At 41.2% G+C, this 22,049-nt stretch overlaps 1 protein-coding gene across 2 annotated transcripts in view; it reads left to right on the top strand.

The window, feature by feature from the left end:
* RBBP5 (RB binding protein 5, histone lysine methyltransferase complex subunit) overlaps positions 1 to 21,304 on the top strand; it is a 39,466-nt gene extending 18,162 nt beyond the window's left edge. The window contains exons 4-14 of one of the 2 annotated variants that reach the window (XM_052653472.1): positions 4,823 to 4,963; positions 6,041 to 6,203; positions 7,344 to 7,453; positions 8,544 to 8,663; positions 8,751 to 8,904; positions 9,002 to 9,073; positions 10,009 to 10,126; positions 11,317 to 11,386; positions 11,757 to 11,986; positions 13,434 to 13,511; positions 20,356 to 21,304. In XM_052653472.1, coding sequence (XP_052509432.1) covers positions 4,823 to 4,963; positions 6,041 to 6,203; positions 7,344 to 7,453; positions 8,544 to 8,663; positions 8,751 to 8,904; positions 9,002 to 9,073; positions 10,009 to 10,126; positions 11,317 to 11,386; positions 11,757 to 11,986; positions 13,434 to 13,511; positions 20,356 to 20,384 — 1,285 coding nt within the window. In that variant the 3' untranslated portion in view covers positions 20,385 to 21,304. Of the gene's footprint in view, positions 1 to 4,822; positions 4,964 to 6,040; positions 6,204 to 7,343; positions 7,454 to 8,543; positions 8,664 to 8,750; positions 8,905 to 9,001; positions 9,074 to 10,008; positions 10,127 to 11,316; positions 11,387 to 11,756; positions 11,987 to 13,433; positions 13,626 to 20,355 lie in introns of both variants that reach the window. The other variant, XM_052653471.1, reaches the window with a different exon arrangement.
* The last annotated feature ends 745 nt before the right edge of the window (positions 21,305 to 22,049 follow it).

The raw sequence follows: 22,049 nt of genomic DNA, 5'->3' as shown, positions 1-22,049 counted from the left end.
GATTATTCATATTTTTTATTATGAGATAATAATTAGAAAATTAAAGAAAATACAAATGCAATACAAAGGAGAAAGGCTTATCTTCCGTAGTCTTACCACCCAGATATAACTACTATAAATATTTTGATTTGTTACTATATATTTTTTAAAAGCAAAGTTTGTGTGCCATGTTTTATATTTTGCTTTTTTCCTCGTTAACACCAGACGTTTTCCTGCTTGTGTAGCCTTCAAAAACTTTTTTTAATGGCTATGTGTCTTCTGGTAGATAAACCATAATTTGCTTAATTATTTTTTGTTTCTCTGCTATGTAGTATTTATTTAGTCAGTGTCTTTGCACATAAAAGTTTTTCTCTCATACAGTCATTTCTTCCGCAAACATTGAACGTGAATTATGTGCCAGATATTGTTTTAAGCATTTAGGGTAAAAGTTAGGGTCTGGGGGAGACAAAAACAAGTACTAAAGGTTTGTAGGTCCTACATAAGAACTACGTTTGAAATTTAGTGGAGGCAAAAATGCAAAGGAGGAAATAATCAGTTGTATTGGAGGAGAATAGTGGTCAGAAAAGGCTTCAAAGATAAGGTGATGTCCAACCTTAGACTTGTCAGATGAGTGGGTGTTTCCCAGTTGTATTCCAGGCAGACAGCTCTGCACAGACCAAAGCACGTCACTTGGTATGAGCATGGTAACAGGAACTGCAGTGGCTCAGATCGCTGGATTGTGCTGCGGAAGATGTGGTAGGGCAGCTGCCGAGGTGAACTGCGCTCCGAGGAGCACGTAGGTCTTATCCTGGTGGTACTGTGCAGCCGTTAAAGCTCTGCAGGAAGAAAGGTGACACGACGCACTTTTCATTTTAGAAGGATCTCTAGAGCAGCGTGTGGGAAAGAGGATGGCAAACGAAGAGAGGAGTGCCGTGGTCTGGGTTAGAGAGGACGAGGATGGATGCACCAGGAGTGCAGCTGAATGGCACAGATGTGAGAGACGGTAGAAATTAGAGGGCATAGGCGTTGATGAGAGAAGGGGTGTGAGTGAAGGAGAGAGGGTAAGCTGATGACCCTTAAGTTTGCTGCTGGGATGGAGGTGTTAGTGTAGGATTTGAGGGAGATGCAGTGAATCAGAGTTCTGTGTCTCCTGTTGCACTTTATTGCACATGGTTATTTCATGAGTATCTGCCCTGGAATGTGGTAAGGGGTGTGAATACGTGCACCTTGTCTGCGATTTCCTGCTGTATTCCCAGCTTCTAGCTTTATGCCTGGCATACAGTAGACGCATGGGTACTTGTTTGGTGAGTGGGGTACCTTAGTGGAGATTTTTTGTCACAAAACTTGATTATTAAGAACTTTAAACCATTCAAACAATATATGAGTATATAGAGTAAAAAATGAAAGCCCCTTGTCTACTCCTTGAGGTTTCCACAGGCAAGAATACTGGAGTGGGTTGCCACGCCGTCCTCCAGGGGCGTCTTCCCAGCCCAGGAATCGAACCCAGGTGTCCCGCACTGCAGGCAGATTCTTTACCATCTGAGCGCCCAGGGACGCCCAAATTAGAGAAAGAAATGTATCTTTTATCTGTAAGATCTATCTGTATCTCTCACATATATAAAAATATACACACACAAGTAAATGTGTATTTTTTAATGGAAACATTGTTTTATAGCTTCCTCTTCCACTTACTGTATGGTAGATGTTTTTCTGTGTTGATATATGTGTGTGTGTACATATGTATAGTGTTACTTGGTATGTGTGCATCTTAAATATATTGATACGTGAGAGTTAAGGTCAGTAATTATACACATTTCGCATTTTTCTTTGATCCAGCCTCATTTAGAATATGCTTTATGTATTAATTGTTGTATAATACTTGAACATATTAAGGACTAAGGAAATTTCACCAAGAGGAGTTTTGGATAGGTATAATAGCTGTCTTCAACTATTAAAGAACTGACGTATGCAACACAGAAAAATTGACCTAAGAGCAAGCAGCAGGACTTGTAGATAGTGAATAGAATTTATAGGAAAACAAATGTTAGCTTAGAATAGAGAAGAGCTCCCAAGCAGAGTGCCAGTAGATGGGGTGGGCTGCCCAGGGAAGAACTTATCAGTGGGACTGGCCCTTCTTGGGCTTGCTGTCTCTTCGTACAGTTGCTGCAGAAGATATTCAAGCACTGGATGGGGGCCACTGGATAGGTAGAAAAAATGATATTTAAGAGTCTAAGACCTATCTGTCTTTTGGAAAGAAACAGTATTGTCAGATGTGAGAATGTATGAGAATCCCTTGTTCTTGAACTTACGGAATTTGGAACTGAAGAATGTATTGTTAATTCCCTCTATTATAACAGAAATACAAGCCTGCTGTAAAACAAAAAGTTCCTAAACTGCGGAGGGTCTAAAGGAAAAGTGGAGTCATCCTAGCGTTCTGTTGTGTGGTGAGATTGTCTGTCGTGTGGTGAGGTGCTGGAAGCGCTGCAGAGGCGGGCCCTTGTTTCTTCCCTTTCCCAGTTTTCCAGCTTTCTCCCATTTCCCGTGTACTTCCATTCTTCCGGTTTGTTTCTCTTGATATTTGTCTTAATATTTCTAAAGTATTATGCATATTCTTAGTTTAATTTCGAGAACTTACTCATGACTTCTTACTTCAGTGTATGTGAGTCTTGGCTCACCCTCTTACCCTCTCTTCACCCGGCCTTTTTGTTATCAACCCTCAAGTTATAGCGTTTGTAGGCACCTTCCTTTTTAGGTTCGCGTTCCCCAGAAAGGTCCTCTTGTTGACTGGGAGTGTTGTAGAGGTGGTGGGAGAGGCGCCTGAGTCCTTTGTGTGCAGACTTGAGCTCAGTCCCACCACGCGCACTTCCTCAGCTTACTCCTGCCTTTCTCTGCATTGAGCGTCAAGTCTGGGAATACATTTATCTTGTCTCTGATGTAAGTAGTGGTTTTTGAGCACTTACTGTTCTGGACTAACAGTTTTATGTGCATTAATTTTAATTCTCTCGTCTGCAGATACTGTTATTATTTCCATGTTATAAATGAGAAAGTTGAAGTTCAGAAAGATTATATAACTTGCCCAAGACAGAAGGTCATAATGTCTAGGCTTGAGTATAAATCTGACTTGAGCCTATGTTCTTAACCGTGGAACTGTGTTGCCTCCTCTACGTTCCTAAGTAGCAAATCCTATTCATTGCAAAATTTGAATAAAGGCTCATTTAGGGTTTCTTTTTCTGTTTGTTTGTTCTGTTTTTTGTTTCTCTGTTTTCTTTCTTTCCTTTTTTTTGGCTTTCTGTAGGTTACTGAACTATTTTTAGAATTTCATCTTGACTTATCTGTATTATTTTTGAGTTTATTTCTTTGTATAGCTTGTATAGCTTTTTAATGGTTGCTAGATACTGTTATATCTATACATAACTCATCACAGTCTACTCACGTTGATGTTTCACTAGTTGAAATATGGAAACTTTCCCTTTACCTCTCTTTGCCTTCCTTGTTTATGATATAATTGTCTTAAACATTTCCTCTATGTATATTGATACCTACCTAAGATACTGTTAGGATTTTTGTTTCAAACATCAGACCTTGAGAAAAGATATTTCTTTTCTCAAGAAATATTTCTTGATCCAGAAATATTTCTGGATTTCTTTTAATTGATCTTCTTTGAGGTTTGCTTAGCTTCTTGAATCTGTATTATTTTATATCTTTTGTCAAATTTGAAAAAATTTCAGTCATTATTTCTTCAAACACTTTTAAGCCTTACTCTGTTTTCTCCTTCCAGAACTCTGATGCCATGGATATTAGATATTAGATCTTTTGTTATAGTCCCACAGGTCCCAGAGGCTCTGTTCATTTTTTTCATGGCATTTTTTCCCGTTTTGTTCAGATTCCCCAATATATTCTGTCTTCCAGTTTACTGATTCTTTCCTCTTTTCCACTGGCTGCTGAACCCATCTTCTGAGTTTTTTTGTTTTAATTTCAGTTTTTATATTTTTCAGTTCTGAGATTCCCATTTGGTCATCTGTTTCTTTGCTGAGATTTCTTTCTCCCCACTTGTTCCAAGCATGTTGTAATTGCTTGATGAAGCATTCAATGATGGCTGCCTTGAAATGTCTGTTGGGCTCTAATACCTGTGTTATCTCTATGGGAGTGTGTGTTGCTTGTCCTTTGGCTCTCCGGGAGGGTGTGTGCCCACTGTGGGTGCCCAGTGACGCTGCTCGGCTGTTGGCATCTCCATCACCTGGTCCAGGATATTGAGGCAGGAAGGAAGCCTAAGGGTCTCACTGCTGTGTTGTTCCTCAGATCCTCCAGAGCCTAGCCAGTCTGGCTCTTTACCTTTTAGCTTTCTGTGTAATGTCCAGGATGTTTACCTATACTTATCAGGAGGAATTGATTTCTTTCTTAAGTCTTGTAAATAACAGATTCCTATCTGTATGGTTTAGTTTATACTGTGATGGTGCTACTGCAGGGCCAAATTCAGAAAATTCAACTACTCCTCCTGCCTTCAAGGGGAAGAAAACCTGTTTTTGTTAAATCAACACTTAAGGGCCTGACGAGTTTTACACTCTTCTAAAATGTTTGAGTCTGTTTTTTCACTGAGCCACTTGAATTGTTATCTTAAGAGCTTCTATTGCTAGACACGAAGATGTCATGAAAACATTCTTATTTATTGCTTAGTGTTAGGAAAGCTTAGACAGATTTGAGTATATGTTTAAAACATGAAGAAGAAACATTGGTGACCCATACAGTTAGGGCAATAAGTGTGACTCATGCATTTTTATCTGTAAGGGTGATATGGTATTTTTAACTTAGAATATGTGCTAAGTTACCCTTTTTCCCTTCTCAGCTGGAGTCGAGATGGTCATAAGCTCGTGAGCGCTTCCACTGATAACATAGTGTCACAGTGGGATGTCCTTTCAGGCGACTGCGACCAGAGGTTTCGATTCCCTTCACCCATCTTAAAAGTCCAGTATCATCCGCGAGATCAGTATGTTTAATCTCAGCTATTCTTTCCTGGGGTGGGTCTGATTCTGTCTAAATGATCTCTAAGCTCATGGTGATTTCAGTTTAAGGTTTCAGGAGGCAAAAGCATGCGTCTCGTCAAACTTCTTCTACATGAATGAATTTTTCTGTCTCGGTTGGTTCTGAATAGATTTTAAAGATACTGTTGTAGTAGTTTACAATTAAAAACTGGCCTGTAATAATTAAAACTTTGAAATGGGCAAAGATAGAAATAAGTATAATAATAACTGTTCTTGACCTAGGGTTTTCTCCCAATTATTTGAGTTTCTTTAGTACCGGAAACAGTTCATTATGAAAACTACATTTAAGGAACTTCCCTGGAAATCCAGTGGCGAGTACTGTGCCCTCCCAATGCCAGGGGTCCTGGGTTTGGGGAGCTGGATCCCATATGCAGCAGCTAAGACCCAGCACAGCCAAATAAATAAAATATTTTTAAAAACTATATTTATGTAGCTGCTGCTGCTGCTGCTAAGTCGCTTCAGTCGTGTCCGACTCTTCGCGACCCCATGGACTGCAGCCTACCAGGGCCCTCCGTCCATGGAATTTTCCAGGCAAGAGTACTGGAGTGGGTTGCCATTGCCTACTCCTGTTTATGTAGTTACCCACCATTCAGTTACTGAGATACAGCTATTTTTCATTTCTCTAGGTTCTCTTTTAGTTAAGTTCTCATTAAGTTTAAAGCTTATTATATAGTGCTTCATAGCTCACAAAGCACTTACTAGCTCACAAAGCATTTGTCTCTGTTAGGTGTACACAAATATGTATTTTTGCATAGTTTTAACTGATATTTTGCTTCCTGCTACATCTTCATATTTATTTTTAATGATTACATTTTGTTTTGTCAAGGTAGGATCCCATAACTTTACTCAGTCATTTCCCTATTATTAGAAATTTAGAGTTTAGTCTCCTTCAACTATTTTAAATATCCTTGGGCTGGATAGGTTGATGAGAGGGTAGTGGATAGGAATTAGGGAAAAAGGGCAGAGAGTCAGCTTTCTGATACCATAGCAACTGCCAATGTGCTGTTCATGTTTTTAAACAGGAACAAGGTTCTCGTGTGTCCCATGAAATCTGCTCCTGTCATGTTGACCCTTTCAGATTCCAAACATGTCGTTCTGCCTGTAGACGATGACTCCGATTTGAACGTGGTTGCATCTTTTGATAGGCGAGGAGAATATATCTATACAGGAAATGCGAAAGGCAAGGTAAGCCTGGAAGCTTAGGAGCTGGTGAAATAAGTAAGCATCCGTCATCCTGTGTGCTGGCTCGTTTCGTGTTTACGTGTTCTCTTTTCTTTGAAATTTCTTTTTTCCCTGGGCTGAGTGTGCTTCCTGCCTGTGGCAAATACAGCCTGTTCTCACATGCCTTAATAATTTCTGTTCTTTGGAATTAGAGTGGTCAGAGAGCATTCGATCTAGAAGAGGATGGAGGGCCTTTAGTGGGTGCTAGTAATAAAGGGCCATTACTAAATTATAAAACTTAAAAATCGTCACTGGAACATTGCTAACAAGATGTCTGATATCTTGGTCTGAAAATACTGTATAATTTAGGCCACTTTAATCTGTTGTTTTGTGTAGTAAGAAGTTAGGTTAAAAAAAAGGTTAAGTAAGTTTTGGGATCCTTTTCAAACTTTTTGGAGTTTGAGTTCCACTGCATTTTTATTTTTTATTTTTTTTCCTTTTTGACTGGGTCGTATCGGTTAGTATGGCTACTTAAGAGAGTGGCAGTGTTTTGGGTATTTTTGTGGTAAAATGCACTTACAGTTTACTGTCTTAACCATTCTCAAGCGTGCGGCTCAGGAGTATAAAGTACGTCGATATTGTGCAGTCATCACCATCATTTAGCTCCAGAGCTCTTTTCATCTCGCACTTACCTTGTGCTTATTAAATGACTTGCTATTCCTTACTCCCTTTCAGCCCCTGGAAACCGTCATTCTGCTTTCTACTTCTATGAATTTGGAACTCATCCAGTATTTTTTGTGTGTGACTGGCTTATTTCACTTGGCATAGTGTCCTTAAAGATTCATTCATGTCGTAGCACATGTCGTCAAAATTTCTTTCCTTTTCAAATCCAAGTAATGTTCCGTTGTATGTATATGTCACGTTCTGTTTATCTGTTGATGGATGCTTGGGTTGCTTCCACTTTCTGTCTCTTGTGGATAATGTTAAACACCATCTTTTAAACATAGGTTAAGACATTGTCTTTAATTGAAGGGGTAAAGGCAAGTTGAATAGAGATACTTAGGTTTTCACCCAGTCTTTGCCCAGTTGTAAAAACAGAAGCCATATCTAATTACTGTAAATTATCAGAATACTTACTTACCTTTTTTCTCTGTTAAACTTTAGATTTTGGTCCTAAAAACCGATTCTCAGGATCTTGTTGCTTCCTTCAGAGTAACAACTGGAACAAGCAATACCACAGCCATTAAGTCAATAGAGTTTGCCCGGAAGGGGAGGTGAGTGGGGCCTGCCTCTTTAGAGACAGTGTTAAAAGTGCGCAAAGCGCAAAAATACGTTGAGAGTCATAGTTTTTGTGTATATTATACTTAAATTTTTTTAGAGTTTATTTAAAAAAATATTTATAGAAACTGTTACTGTCTGGTTCTTAAGTTTATAAAATTTACTGCATTGAGCCAACAGTCACATCTTAACGGAGGTTCACAGGTAAACATCCTTTACAGAAAAGGTTCACATCCCTTACAGAAAAGATGTCTGAGTGGTCTGTGCATAGAACCAGAATGCCTGGCACATGGTAAGCACTGGGCAGAGATGAACTATTTATTATGTTGTAATCAGAATTGATACCACAGAATTCACATAATAATTGAATATGCAGTTTACTTACATGAAACTTATTTATCCTCTTACTTTCAGATGTTTTTCTAATAAGTTTGGTTACCTAACTAGAAGTAGATATCAACAGAAACAAGAAGAAAATAGGTTGTCAATAAGAGAAGTTGTCAATAAGAGAAATGATGGTCACTTTAGTTTGTATAGAAATCACTGTTCACACTTAGAAGACATTCATGTTCAATTTCTCTTGAATTCATAAAAAGTTAGTGAAGTCTGGAAGAAAGTGGTAAAATAAGTTGTATTTTAGACAGATTTCCAACACTTCTAATGTTAACAATTTGGGCAATCCAAATGATATATTTATTAACTCATTAAGAAGAATATATTGTACCGTAACTAAAACAAGCCAGAGAAATGAAGTATTTATATATATTTAACTGTAAGCTTGTAAATTTGGGAAACTGGTTTCAATATATAGGTTTTGGATTTTAGTCAAATACTGGTACATATAGGGTTCAGTGATTACACAGGAAGTACTGATATAAAGCGTTTTCTCACTTCAGATTATATTTTAGCTTGAAAGGTGACAAGTAGATACATAAGTAGGCTAGTCCATTACTTAGATTTTCACTCATTCTCTTCCTTATTTGTTAGCTGTCTTGTGGTATTATTCTTAGTAACTGGTAGTCATGGAAAATGTTAACGGGAACAGATTTCTGACCTCTGGTGTTGATATTTTTGTCGTTTCTGTAGTTGCTTTTTAATTAACACAGCAGATCGAATAATCAGAGTTTATGACGGTAGAGAAATCTTAACCTGTGGAAGAGATGGAGAGCCTGAACCCATGCAGAAATTGCAGGACTTGGTGAATAGGTATGTGCCATAACCTGGATGCATATGAGCTCATTCGTTACCTGGCATCCGGTTCTGGTTCTCCTTGGGCACTTTCTTTGTTTGTAGGACCCCATGGAAGAAATGTTGTTTCTCTGGGGATGGGGAGTACATAGTGGCAGGGTCAGCCCGGCAGCATGCCCTGTACATCTGGGAGAAGAGCATTGGCAACCTGGTGAAGATTCTCCATGGGACCAGAGGCGAGCTCCTCCTGGACGTAGCTGTAAGTAGGACGAGAGGCGGCTGCTGTTACTTACGGAGCACGGAAAATCTTGGATTCATTCTCAGAACTGACTTTTCTTTGCTTCATTAAAATTTAGTGGCATCCTGTTCGACCCATCATAGCGTCCATTTCTAGTGGAGTGGTATCTATCTGGGCACAAAATCAAGTAGTAAGTATTTTTCTGGTTTAACTGTTTTGAAACTAGATACTCGTTCTGTATCAATGACCCTTGCAAATAGTAAGACAAAAGTTACTTAATTGACTTTCTTTTCCACATGATTCTTCTAACCTGATTAAATGGTTCTGTGCATCTAGTTTTACTTTACTAGGAGGGTCTCGGTCCAAAGCCAGTTTACTAGCTCTGTTTTCAGGGAGAAAGTCTAGGGTACTTCCTGATATATTTTTCTGTTGCTTATCTGAGATAGAGCTTTCTTGTGCCTTCTATTTTCAGCTCAGTTAGATTCTGTTTTGCATTTGGTTTTATTTTGAAAACTTTTAATTATATTTTTAACCCATGTAGTCATGAGAAAACTCAACATTTTACCTCAGAATTACATCTTTGAAAGATTAAGGATGTCCCTGGGGTCCAGTGATTAAGAATCCACCTGCTAATGCAGGGGCCACCGATTCGATCCCAGGTCTGGGAAGATCCCCCACGCTGTGGGACAGCTAAGCCGCTGTGCCACAACTCTGAGCCCGAGCTCTAGAGCCAGTGCTCCGCGGCAGGAGAAGCCAGCACGCTGCGGAGGCCACGCACAGCAGTGAAGAGGGGCCCCCGCTTGCCACAGCCAGAGAAAGCCCAGGTGCCGCAGTGAGGGTCCGCACAGCCAGATGAAGAAGTGAAATCATCCTTAAAATCCTTAAAAATGTGTTAAAGGAGACAGTTGTTCATGAAAGAATTGCAGTTAATAATATGGCATGTTTAAGATAGGAAATGCCTTATGATAGTAAAACCTATAGATACCTAATTTTTATTACCTGCCAAATTTGATCTCAGAATTTTGAGTCTCTTATGCCCAAGCCTGTCATTTATGTCATTAATGTCTAGATTACAGACTGTTGCTTTCTCCTATGGTTAAGTAGTGTATTTTGTTTGTGGCATAGGAAAACTGGAGTGCATTTGCGCCAGACTTCAAAGAATTGGATGAAAATGTAGAATATGAAGAAAGGGAATCAGAGTTTGATATTGAAGATGAAGATAAGAGTGAGCCTGAACAGACAGGTAATATTTCTCAATTGCAGATAGTATTTCCCAAAGGAAAAATGATTGTTTTAACTCAGTACTCATTCTTAATTTGTGCTGAAAATTCATTTCAGCACTTAGTCTAATTTTTTTTTTCTAAGCTTGCACTTTTAATAGTGCTTTCAGAATCTTTATTTGTAAGGCATTGACTCAGAGCTTATATGGGCATTACTAGGGCTTGAGCAGCTCTCTAATGAGGATTTGCCTACAGCACCTAGCAAAGCCACCCACACAGGCTAGGTGCTGAGCTGCTGTTGGGTATTGCCATTCCTTTGTCAGCAGCACAAAGGTAAAGAGCATGGACTTGAGTCAGACTGCCTTGGGCAGAGTACTTATTCTTTAAGCTTGAGCTTCCTTATCTGTAAAAACTGCCTTTTACGGTTGTGGGAAATAAACAGTTTGTGTAGAGGGCTCACGATAGTGAGCTAGATCATAATGAGCATTCAGATGTTCTCTTCTAATGGGTCGTGATTGCTGTTATTTTCATCTCTTGGCTACTGAACTTCTAAATAGGAAGCACCTTGAGAATAAATATCTCACTTAGCAGCAGCAGCAGCAGTGTACAAGCACAGGGCTTTGCATCTGGCGGGCTTTGTGTGTATGAATGCGTAATGTGCCCTGTTGGCACTGTCACTGACTGCTGGGCTTCTTGATGGTGCGAGGGATCAAGGAATTGGCGTTGAAGTTAGTTCTCTCCAGCCTGAAGGTGCTGGTCCTCACTTAACTTGTATGCCTCAGGAGTCTTAGGAAGACTGTCAGGACTATAGGATATTTTAGATTGTACTGGTGTTATCGGATTGTGTTGCATGGAAAGCTTCGCAAACTTCTGCATACGTTGTTTCTTCTTCCCATCTCGTTAGCACATTGCACATGCCTTTATTGTAGCACTCATGTTGTGGAACTGAAATTAGCCATTTCTGTCTGTCTCCCCAGTTAGACTGCTGGGGCTTTCACAAAAAAACTGTTCCCAGCTTTCTGGAGCAGTGCTGTATTCCCAGGGCCTAGCATATGGTGGAAGTTCAGCACGTATTTGCCAGGCGGCAAAGTTAGATGGAATGCCTGATTTTCCTCCTGTTTCTCCTGGACTTCAGTTTATGAAAATCGTAAGCTGCACGTAGGCAGCAGTCTTGCACTTCTTCTCCCAGCTCTACTGTGTTCCTGCCCTGCAGGGGCTGATGCTGCAGAGGACGAGGAAGTGGACGTCACCAGCGTGGACCCTATCGCGGCCTTCTGCAGCAGGTGAGCCGGAGGCCAGGCCTCAGGGTGCGCCGCCTCTTCAGTCTCTGGGGGTGCTGCTCAGTCCCCCTGTTCCTCAGTCCCGTCTGCCTTCAGGCTCAAAGAGTTAACTCCTGTGATGTGCAGGAGGTCCCTTCCATTCTCCCTTGATAGAAAGTCTTAAGGAAGTGAAGTGATCAATTTTATGCCATTTATTTTTACTACTGATTTTATCATAGTGTCTGATTTTCTTTTATCCCCCTTGGCTTTCGTGAAATTTTAGGTCCGTACCTGTTGCTTACGGTTAGATGATTCTGCCCTAGAGGAAGGGTTCATGGTTTAAGCAACTTTCTCCTCTTTTTTCCTATCCCTTTTCTGATCCTGTTCCAAATAGTGATGAAGAACTGGAAGATTCAAAGGCTCTATTATATTTACCCATTGCCCCTGAGGTAGAAGACCCAGAAGAAAATCCTTATGGCCCCCCACCGGATGCAGTCCAAACCTCCTTGATGGACGAAGGGGCTAGTTCAGAGAAGAAGAGGCAGTCTTCAGCAGACGGGTCCCAGCCGCCCAAGAAGAAACCCAAAACAACCAATATTGAACTGCAAGGAGTACCAAATGATGGTAAGGGCCTCACTTCCTCTCTCTCATATGATAGACCCACTCTCCAGCACAACCTGTAATTTCCTTTCTGGGTGATATTCCCTTAAAGGAATATTTCCCTGAGTCTTTTTTGTAGTGTTTTACAGTTTTGTTACAATTTTATCTGCTTTCACTTCTCTTTTAAAGTGGGGAGATTCTGCCCTCGGTACTTTTACTAAGATAACACGCTTTAAGTCTTCTGACAAAAGCATCAATTCTTCTGGATCAGTTTGTTTAAATATCAGGCTTCCTCTACCTCTCCTTCCAAATACTCATTAAGTGGTAAAGTATCAATACTGGTCAGACCTGGACAGTCTTAATTCTAGAAGCCTTTTTAATCACATAGTAGAGTGTGGATTCTTGCCCTGGTCTCCTGAGTCCCAAAGCCTATTCACTTTCTGCTTTCATGTGCCAGCGTGTATATGTGCATTCCTGTTCTGACTTGTGTGATAAAGTATCAGGGGGTCTTTGATCTCCCTTTTCTATTTAGAGCTGCTGCCAGTCAGTTCAGTCACTCAGTCGTGTCCGACTCTGCGACCCCGTGAATCACAGCACGCCAGGCCTCCCTGTCCATCACCAACTCCCAGAGTTCACCCAGACTCCTGTCCATCGAGTCGGTGATGCCATCCAGCCATCTCATCCTCTGTCGTCCCCTTCTCCTCCTGCCCCCAATCTCCCCCAGCATCAGGGCCTTTTCCAGTGAGTCAACTCTTCGCATCAGGTGGCCAAAGTATTGGAGTTTCAGCCTCAGCATCAGTCCTTCCAATGAACCCCCAGAACTGGTCTCCTTTACGATGGACTGGTGGGATCTCCTTGCAGTCCAGGGGACTCTCAAGAGTCTTCTCTAACACCACAGTTCAAAAGCATCAATTCTTCGGCGCTCAGCTTTCTTCACAGTCCAACTCTCACATCCATATGTGACCAGTGGAAAAACCGTAGCCTTGACTAGACGGACCTTTGTTGGCAAAGTACTATCTCTGCTTTTTAATATGCTATCTAGGTTGGTCATAACTTTTCTTCCAAGGAGTAAGCGTCTTTTAATTTCATGGCTGCAATCACCATCCGCAGTGATTTTGGAGCCCCCAAAAATAAAGTCTGACCCTGTTTCCACTGTTTCCCCATCTATTTCCCATGAAGTGATGGAACCAGATGCCATGATCTTAGTTTTCTGCATGTAGAGCTTTAAGAGAGCTGCTGTAGTTTGGTGTGAACCATATAGGCTATGTGTGCCTTTTGGCCAAGCAACTATTTCTCATGTTATGGCTGCTGTTTTGTAGTATTATAATTAATAAACAAAACAAACTTTTCTTCTTGTGTTAGTGGACTTGGGACACAAGAGCAAAACTCTTTGCTCATGGGTAGGCAGCATGCCTGTGCTTGGTTGAGGTGACGTGTGGATTCCTTTCCATGCCTATGTGTCCTTTTACAGAAGTCCATCCACTACTGGGTGTGAAGGGGGATGGCAAATCCAAGAAGAAGCAAGCAGGCCGGCCTAAAGGATCAAAAGGTAAAGAGAAAGATTCTCCATTTAAACCGAAACTCTACAAAGGGGACAGAGGTTTACCTCTGGAAGGATCAGCGAAGGGTAAAGTGCAGGCGGAGCTCAGCCAGCCCTTGACAGGTAAGGACACATTGGGAGCACTGTCTGGCTTTCTTCGTGGCCTTGCTTTGTACAGCCTCTGACTCCGTTTAACTGCAACATTTTTTCCTTCTTTCCCTCCTTTTCCCCAGTGGCAGATAATTCTCCAAGTTTTAAGCTGCTGCCAAGGGCAGCTCAACCAGATTTGGCTTCATTGAGTGGCTGTTAACCTTGGGTCCATAACTTGGTTTCAGGGATCTGCATTCCCTTGATCTTTTTTTTATCCCTCAAAAATTCCTCTTAACACCATTAACTACCTGCTACACTTGAATCATTTCTAAATGCTGATGCCTGGTCTAGCTCTCCCTTAATATTCCAAAGTCCTACTGTGCCTAACTACTTCCCAAACATCTTCCCTCCTTTTCCCCAGTGGCAGAAGATCTTTGACTTCTAAGCTGCTGCCAAGGGCAGGCTAAATCAGATTTGGCTTAATTCAATGGCTCTTAACCTTGGGTCTGCAACTGTATTTCAGGGGCTCTCCATTCCCTTTATCTTATGTGCAAAATATTGTGTGAATATTTTTGTGGGGAAGATGCTTATACATTTCACAGGATTCCTTTAGGAATCCATGACCCCTAAAAGGGTAAGAACCCCTCATTTAATTAATATTTTCATCTGTATTTGCTCCTATGTTTTTTGTTTTGTTTTGTCTCAAAGATCCAGGCAGGTAACCAGAAATACGAGCTGCTTCATACAGCCCCTGACTGCTTAACTGTACCATCTTTTTTCTCTCTCTTCCGATTGTTCAAATCCCAGAGGTGGTGTTTTTCTCTCTCTCAGTATTCTAGAAAGAATGATGGAGCTGTTACTAGTGCTGTCTATCAAGGAAGGAGATGAGGTCTTATCTAAAAAACAGAACAAGATTGTCCAAAAGACAAACTTCGTAGCTTCTTAATACCTAAGCTGCTTGATACTGACCGAGTTTGTCTCCCTTTTCTAGGTTTGAGGGATTTTTATTGGAGGAGGAACAGTTTCAGTTTCCTATCAAATATTTGTGAATCTAGGCTGAAGGGTCTTTTGTTTGGAAAGTAGTGATCAATCTAGGATTTAATTCTGCTCAAACGTTGTGGGTTTGGAAACTTTTTTAGGCGCTGCTTTAGTTAACACGGCAGTCTCAGTTTTCTGTGGCTACGACTATAAGTTCAGAGGCAGGACTAACTATGTCAGTGGTTGTATTTGAGGGGGTTTTCCCACCATATTAAAAATTTTAATTGCGTTAATCCAAATGTGATGATATGCGCTAGAATGCAAACCAGAATTCCTTAAGCCAGTTTATCATTGTGAACGTGAATTCTCTTCTACAGAGAAGCTGGAACAGACTCAGTGACTCATCATTTTGAGTATTCCCCCTCAAATTCACTGGATTTTCATAGTCCTACACCGTACCACTAGAGCACTAGCATTTTTTCCCCAGTAACAGTATTTATGGTACTCCGCTGATTTATCACCTCCACATTCAGTTCATTTAGGGCCTTGTCTATATATTTTAAAAAATACCCTAGAACAAGTTATATGGGTATTGCTAACAAAGACTTCAGGTCAGTAATTGACTAATGTAAATAAAAGTGATCCTTCCATAACCCATTTCTTGCATAAGTTGATGCTACTACAGAAGAAACTATTTAAAGTTTAAATCAATTTCCCTGGCCCCAAAAGCTAAATTGCTTCAGGATGATTTAAAATATTGGCAAACATGTTGAATTAATTTAAATACTCTGACATAGTTTCCCAGCATCTTCAGAATCTGTATGTAATTAACCATTGCTCTTTTAATACTAAGTATATGGTAAATAAATCATGTAAAGTTTTTAAAAACCAGATTTTTCTTATGGCCATTAATAGTAACTAAATATTTTTGGCATTTTCCACATTGGGCTTTTGTCAGAGGTCCCATGAAGTACTCTGTGTTTTATGGCTCAGCGTATAAGAGCAGTGGTGTTTTTCAACTATGCTTCAAAAACATCTAAATAACACTGAAAATCAGAATGTTGCAAAGTTAACTTAGCCCTAAATGAACGGGTTCTTTTATTCCCTTAAGTTCTCAAAATACTGCATTGAAATTTTGAGGTAGGTGTAAAATACATAGTGTTTGTACATGTCAGCATTTCAGAGCTCCTTTTAGCAAGAGTGGTTATCATCATCAAGGGCCTATAGGAGTTTATTCCCACTCATTTAGCTGACAAGGTTAAAAGAGGGTTAAAACCTCCTTAAAGGCTAAAACTTGTGTCTTGAAATAGCAGGGTGCTTCAGACTGGATTTTTCTTTTCTACATTATTGTTATTAGGCACTTCAGTTGGTCAACCTTAAATAGAGGCAGCTATTTTAATGACTTCATCCTTTAAAAGGACTAGGGGAGACTTGTACATAACAAGGCCAGAGTGAGGATGTGCTTTCCTAGAACACAGACAAAAAAGAACTGCCTAAATTACTGCAAGCATTTTACCAGCTTTTCATGATCATACTGTCTGGGGTTCTCAAGGGAAGAATGCTGAAGTGGTTTGCCATTCCCTTCTCCAGTGGACCAGTTTTTGTCAGAATTCTCCACCCTGACCCACCTGTCTTGGGTGGCCCTGCACGGCGTGGCACATAGCTTCACTGAGTTACACAAGGCTGTGGTCCATGTGATCATTTCGGCTAGTTTTCTGTGATGGTGGTTCTCATTCTGTGGGCCATGTGTTAAAGTTCTTATTTCTTCTGTCTGCCCTCTGATGAATGAGGATAAGAGACTTGTGCAGGATTCCTGATGGGAGGGACTGACTTGGGGGGAAGCTGCTTCTTGCTCTGGTGGGCACTTGAGAGTGAAAAAACTGGCTTTTAAAGCTCAACATTCAAAAAACTGAGAGCATGGCATCTGGTGCCATCACTTCATGGCAAACAGATGGAAAACAATGGGAACAGTGACAGACTTTATTTTTTGGGCTCCAGAATCACTGCAGACAGTGACTGCAGCCATGAAGTTAAAAGACACTTGGTCCTTGGAAGAAAAACTGTGACAAACCTAGGCAGTGTATTAAAAAGCAGAGACATCACTTTGCAGACAAAGGTCTGTATAGTCAAAGCTATGGTTTTTCCAGTAGTCATATATAGATTTGAACCATAAAGAAGGCTAAGCACCAAAGAATTGATGCTTTCAAACTGTGGTGCTGGAGAAGACTCTTGAGAGTCCCTTGGATGGCAAGGAGATCAAACCAGTCAGTGCTAAAGGAAATCAGTCCTGAATATTCATTGGAAGGAGTGATGCTGAAGCTCCAATACTTTTGCCACCTGGTGTGAAGAGCCGACTCATTGGAAAAGAACCTGATGTGGGAACGATTGAGGGCGAGAGAAAAAGGGGACGACAGGATGCGATGGTCGGGTGGCATCATTGACTCAATGGACAAGAACAAACTCTGGGAGATAGAGAAGGACAAGGAAGCCTGGTGTGCTGCAGTCCGTGGGGTTGTAAAGAGTCGGACAGGACTGTGCAACTCAAGAACGACATGATTGTTTACATTGCATACTTGCCTGTATGAGCTATACTTCCTTCTTCCCATCTTCTCTTGCCTTGGTTCCTTGGCCTTTTCCTATATGGAAATCTCCGAAATGGCCAGAAAAACCCCAGAGTATGCTGAGGAGCAGGACCATTAAAAAGTCCCACAGGGGCTTTGTGGTTTATTGCCAGCCCTTCTTAGAGGGCCTTAGCCACTAGCTGCCGTGTGGGTCTTTGTGAAAACTGTGACTCTGGGGGAGAGTGCTGACACTGAGTATCATAGTGGGCCGTCAGAGGTGTCCGTTTCAAGACAACCTATCGTATCTTTTGTGTGGATTTCTTTGGGTGGGGCTTCATCCCGTACCATTTTGGAGGGCCCAGAGGCTGGCTAACACATGCTGTTGATTTTCGCATGGCTCCCCAGGGCCTTTGAGGTAATAAAAACTCACGTCTCACATTCTTCCACATCGTGGAGGTTTTCAGTGAAGCAGCAGCATGCTGTCATTGTGGATTTTCCACCAGATATTAAGAAATGAATAGTGGCTGAGGCTGAACCATCCTCAAAGATCAGTTCAGTCTGATGGGTGTACAGTATTTGCATATTCAGTGCTTTGTGGACTTTGCTTCCCCACAAATGTCCTAGTTTTTCATTAGAGCCAAATTGTTTGAAGGCAGGATTATAGGTGTAGGCTACTGCTCAAGTTGGATAAATGCCAGCTGTTTGTTACTATGAATAATTGATCAGTTAACTGAAGAAACTGTTCAGTGAGCGCCGATTAGTCCTGACAAAGCTGCTGCAGTCTGTTCCGTGTTGCAGCAGGAGACTGTGCATTTCAGGGGACACTCGGAAGACTAACAGAGCACCAGTAGAAGCACTTTAGCCGTCTGGAACCTGGGGCTCGAAAACGCTTCCCTGTCAAACAGCTCATCAGTATTGGATGCGGCCAGTGGACCCACATCCATGACGACACACTTTCTGTGGTAGGGCCTGTCAGTGAAGCTTGAGGGAAACTGAACTGGGGACTTCTCAGAAAGTCTGTATCAGCATTGCTCCATCTGCCAGATTCCCACTAGTTACCTTACACTCTCCAGAGGACAGTCTTCAGGATCAAAACTTGAGGTGAGAGCAGAACCACCAGAGTCCCTGTTGCCTGTGACCGCTCAAGGGTTGCCCAAGAAGTAGGGCTCCTTGGCAGTGAGCACCATCAGTAGTAAGGGTGACAAAGCTGTGGTTTGTCACGTATGGGGTCTAAAGGCCTTGTGGGACTGCGGGCCTGAAGGGCGCGGGATGGTGCGCTCTCTCGAGGGCGGCAGAGGCCAGGCTGAGTGGCGCTGTCACCTCTGAGGCCCACAGGCCCCCTCAGACTCCCCTGCCTGTGGTGCGCTGCCGCGCTCCTGGTTCTGGCCCCACGCCCTGGGCCTCTGAACCATATCCTGTTCATTTAGTGAGTCTGATAATTTTAAGTGATTGGTAGGGGCTTTCCCCCAGCCGCTTTCCTTTAAAAACATGATCATTCTCTCAAAGACTAGTCTATGAATTCCTGCTAAGATCAGATTTTTAGATGGCTAGTTGGTGTATTGTCATTTTGTGTGGTCTTATTATCTGACTAAGGTAACGCTTGAAAATTAATATCCAGTGTTTTCTGGCTTAGCTGTTTTGGGGAGGTAACAATAGCAGTTGTTCACTATGAGCTGAATTTTTCTTAATTTTTTATCACTGGAGGTTTCTGTTATATTGCAGCTAAATAACACTCGGAACGAATTTTAATTCACCTGGAGACCTGCTTTGTGCTGTTCTGTGTGTCTTGTCTTCCTCCAACATGTGCTGCTCTGGTTTTGGTTTGTTGCCTGACGCCTCAACAAACTTTGTTTTTGGTCTGTTCACAGGAAAGAGGGCAATAAGAAAAAAACACTAACTTACCTCAGATAAGCAGTATAATGTAGCTTATTAATCATCTTGAGTGCCCATTATAAAATACACACCACTTTTTCCTCTTATGATTTAGGCTTAAAATGTCAATGTTATGTCTTGTTTTTAAACTTAAAATTAGATTGGTCAGAGTACCTGTGGGAATGATCATAAAAGCTAGCCTTAAGGTATTTAAAGTCCTGTGGAGTGGATTCTTTTAGCTCAGATTATCTTAAAAATCAAGAGGTTAATCATTACATTTTATGTTGAAAGATCTGAAAAGCTTAAATATACCTCTGGGGCTTCCCAGGTGGCTCAGTGCTAACAATCAGCTTGCCATTGCAGAAGACATGGGTTCAATCCCAGATGTGGAAAGATCCCTTGGAGAAGGAAATGGCGACCTACTCCAGTATTCCTGCCTGGAAATATTTTTAACATGTAGCACCCAGGAGAGTTTCAGTCTGTTCTCAGGCAAATTGGAATTTATTTTTATTGCCAGTTTTCATATGTGCTGCACTGTAAAAATCAGGTTAAAAGCAAATTATAAGTGGGTACTCTTTTTTTTTTTTTTTTTAATAGCTTGGGCAATTATTTTAAACCATTTTCCCTTCAAGTAGCATGTTCTTATCCATTCCAGATAACACTGGGAGGACTTTTCTTCACCTTGTTCTCTTTTTCCACTTCTCAGTTAGTATTTCACAGCAGCCCATTTCAGGATGTCCTTCAGAGATTGAACAGCTTCTGTGGAGTGACCAGGGAAGTGTTCATTTCACTATTTAGGGTTTTATTTATTAATCCGTTGTTGGTGCACAGCAATGCCAGCAGTGGTTTTCATTAACATTTCACCACATTCTGTATTCTGAGGAGTTGAGGGTATCACTTAAGGAACAGGGGTGTTTGAAAAAGGGTGTTTTGCTCATCATTAATCATTTAGTGGTGAATTAGTCTAATGTATGAAAGATTAAAAGATGCATTAGCCTAGAATTTCCTATCCTTTGCTTACTTCTCTTTTTGAAATATGAAGCATTATTAACACCTTGGAGAATGGTTAGCAGCTTGAAATGTGTAGAAGTCTGATCATTTTGCCCTTTTTCTCCCTTTGGGGTCAACGCTGAGAAAAGTCCTGGGGGCATGGTTTGGGATTTGAATCATTTGTTGCTTCGGTAAGGGGTAATTGGGAGTTGGAGTTGGTTTCAACTTAAAGTGGAGGGGTGGGATGTTCTTAGCTTACGTTTGCTTGGAATGCATCTTTTAGCATCCATCAGTATTTCTGTTCTTGAAAGTAACTGGTCTAAGCTGATACTAAAGAAATCTTTTTATTTTAATCTTTTTAGCAGGAGGAGCCATCTCAGAACTGCTATGAAGACCCTTGAAGCCCTTCGTTCTTCCCTACTTTGCCATCATGTGGCCTCTGGACACTGTGGTCAGTCATCTGAGATTGACTTTAATTTAAAACAAAGGCCTCTGTCTCCCACCCAGGAGGTGGAAGGAGTGAATTTTATGTTTGAATGAAGAAGTGAATTATGGAAGAAGAGTATATGTCCCTTCCCTTTCAAGCATAAGTCCAAATAGACTCTCAGGAACGAGGATTTGTGAAGACATCAAACAGGAGTTTTGACTCTTTGCATTTAAATGCTCGTTGTGTTGCTGGAGGAGATTGCTGGTCTGCTCGCCTGCCTCCCCTGTGCCCAGCACCGTTTCAGCTCCTCACTTCCTATCTCCTGCTGGCCTTCACTCCTCAGTGCATGTCCTTGAGGGACTTATTTTTACCTGAAATTTTGCTGCCTGTATCCTAGAAAAAACTTTGGTTTGCACATTCTTCCCTCCATTTTTAAAGTTACCTACTCACCAGATGCCTCCTATGTTTCCATAATCTGTTACAAAGGATGGGCAGAAAAGAAAGTGCTTGAAAGAGTTCAGATTTTCTGAGAGAGAGATAAGAAAGGCCCCCTCTTTTGAACATTCTGTAACATTTTGCTCAAGAAGCTGGGCTGTAAGAGGGTCAGGATTTTTCTTGGTTGTCTTTTCATTGCATGTTTCTCTCCAGTATTGGTTCATTCAATCATGGTTTATGAAGATAGCTAGTTTCATTTGTCTCCAGCAAAGAATCATTAGTAGTTTATATTGCTTTACGTGTATTGGCTTCCAGAGACAGAAACAAACTGGGGTGTCTCTGAACAAGCTTATTTTATACTGGGGTGGGGAAGTCTATGCAAGGACTAAAATAAAACCGTCCATAATCAAGGCAGCAACAGCACAATTCAAATAAAAAAAATCAAGGAATCTTTTTTTTTTATCATTGCTTGTGGACATCTGCCCTTCCCATCAGTCATTGCGTTTCCCCTCCTTATATCCATGCTCCTTTTCCTTCCTATGTGTTTCCAGTCACTTCCTTTCTGTGAAAGGTTGCCCAGCTGTTAAAATTTTTTAATTTTTGCTTCTGCTGTTCTTTGCATAAAAAGTAGCAGGTTGAATGGCTGTGTCCCCAGGTGTTTGAAATTCTCCGAAAACCCAGAGTGAAGAGAGCAGGTGTGCAGAAGGTGCTCTAGCCCCTCTGAGCAGAGCTTGGGCTGAGCGGGAGTGCTCAGTTTGGATCATCATTTTCACGCTGTTTTCAAAGGAGAGTTAAACTCTGTGCTTATTGGGAAATCTGTCGGTTGGTGGTTGCTTCGATAGGTAGCCAAACAAGTTGATTGCTTTTTGGATTTTAGCATGGAAATCAAAGTAGAACACATCAGCAAGAGTCTCTTCCATTCCGTCTCTAGAACCAAAATGTTAGTAGTTGAAGAGCTCTCCCTGAACCAGTGGCCAGATGTCTATATTTTTAGATGCCACTGCCTTTTCCTCAGATGCTCCTTTTGTGAATTCCATTTGCTATTTCATATCAGACCAGTGGTTGAGATTGGTAGGTGGGTCGCTAGGCATGGTTTTGTTTTGTGGACATTATTTCCATTTCATTTCTGTCTCTACTGTACACTGTAGTAGTATGCAAACTGTGTGATACAGGCGCCCTTTGCCTTATTTCTGC

The sequence above is a fragment of the Budorcas taxicolor genome, chromosome 16 (genome assembly GCF_023091745.1).
Source record: "Budorcas taxicolor isolate Tak-1 chromosome 16, Takin1.1, whole genome shotgun sequence".
In the NCBI taxonomy this organism is placed as follows: domain Eukaryota; kingdom Metazoa; phylum Chordata; class Mammalia; order Artiodactyla; family Bovidae; genus Budorcas; species Budorcas taxicolor.
Note: the sequence above shows the minus strand (reverse complement) of the source record. Positions and strands in the feature narration are given on the sequence as shown.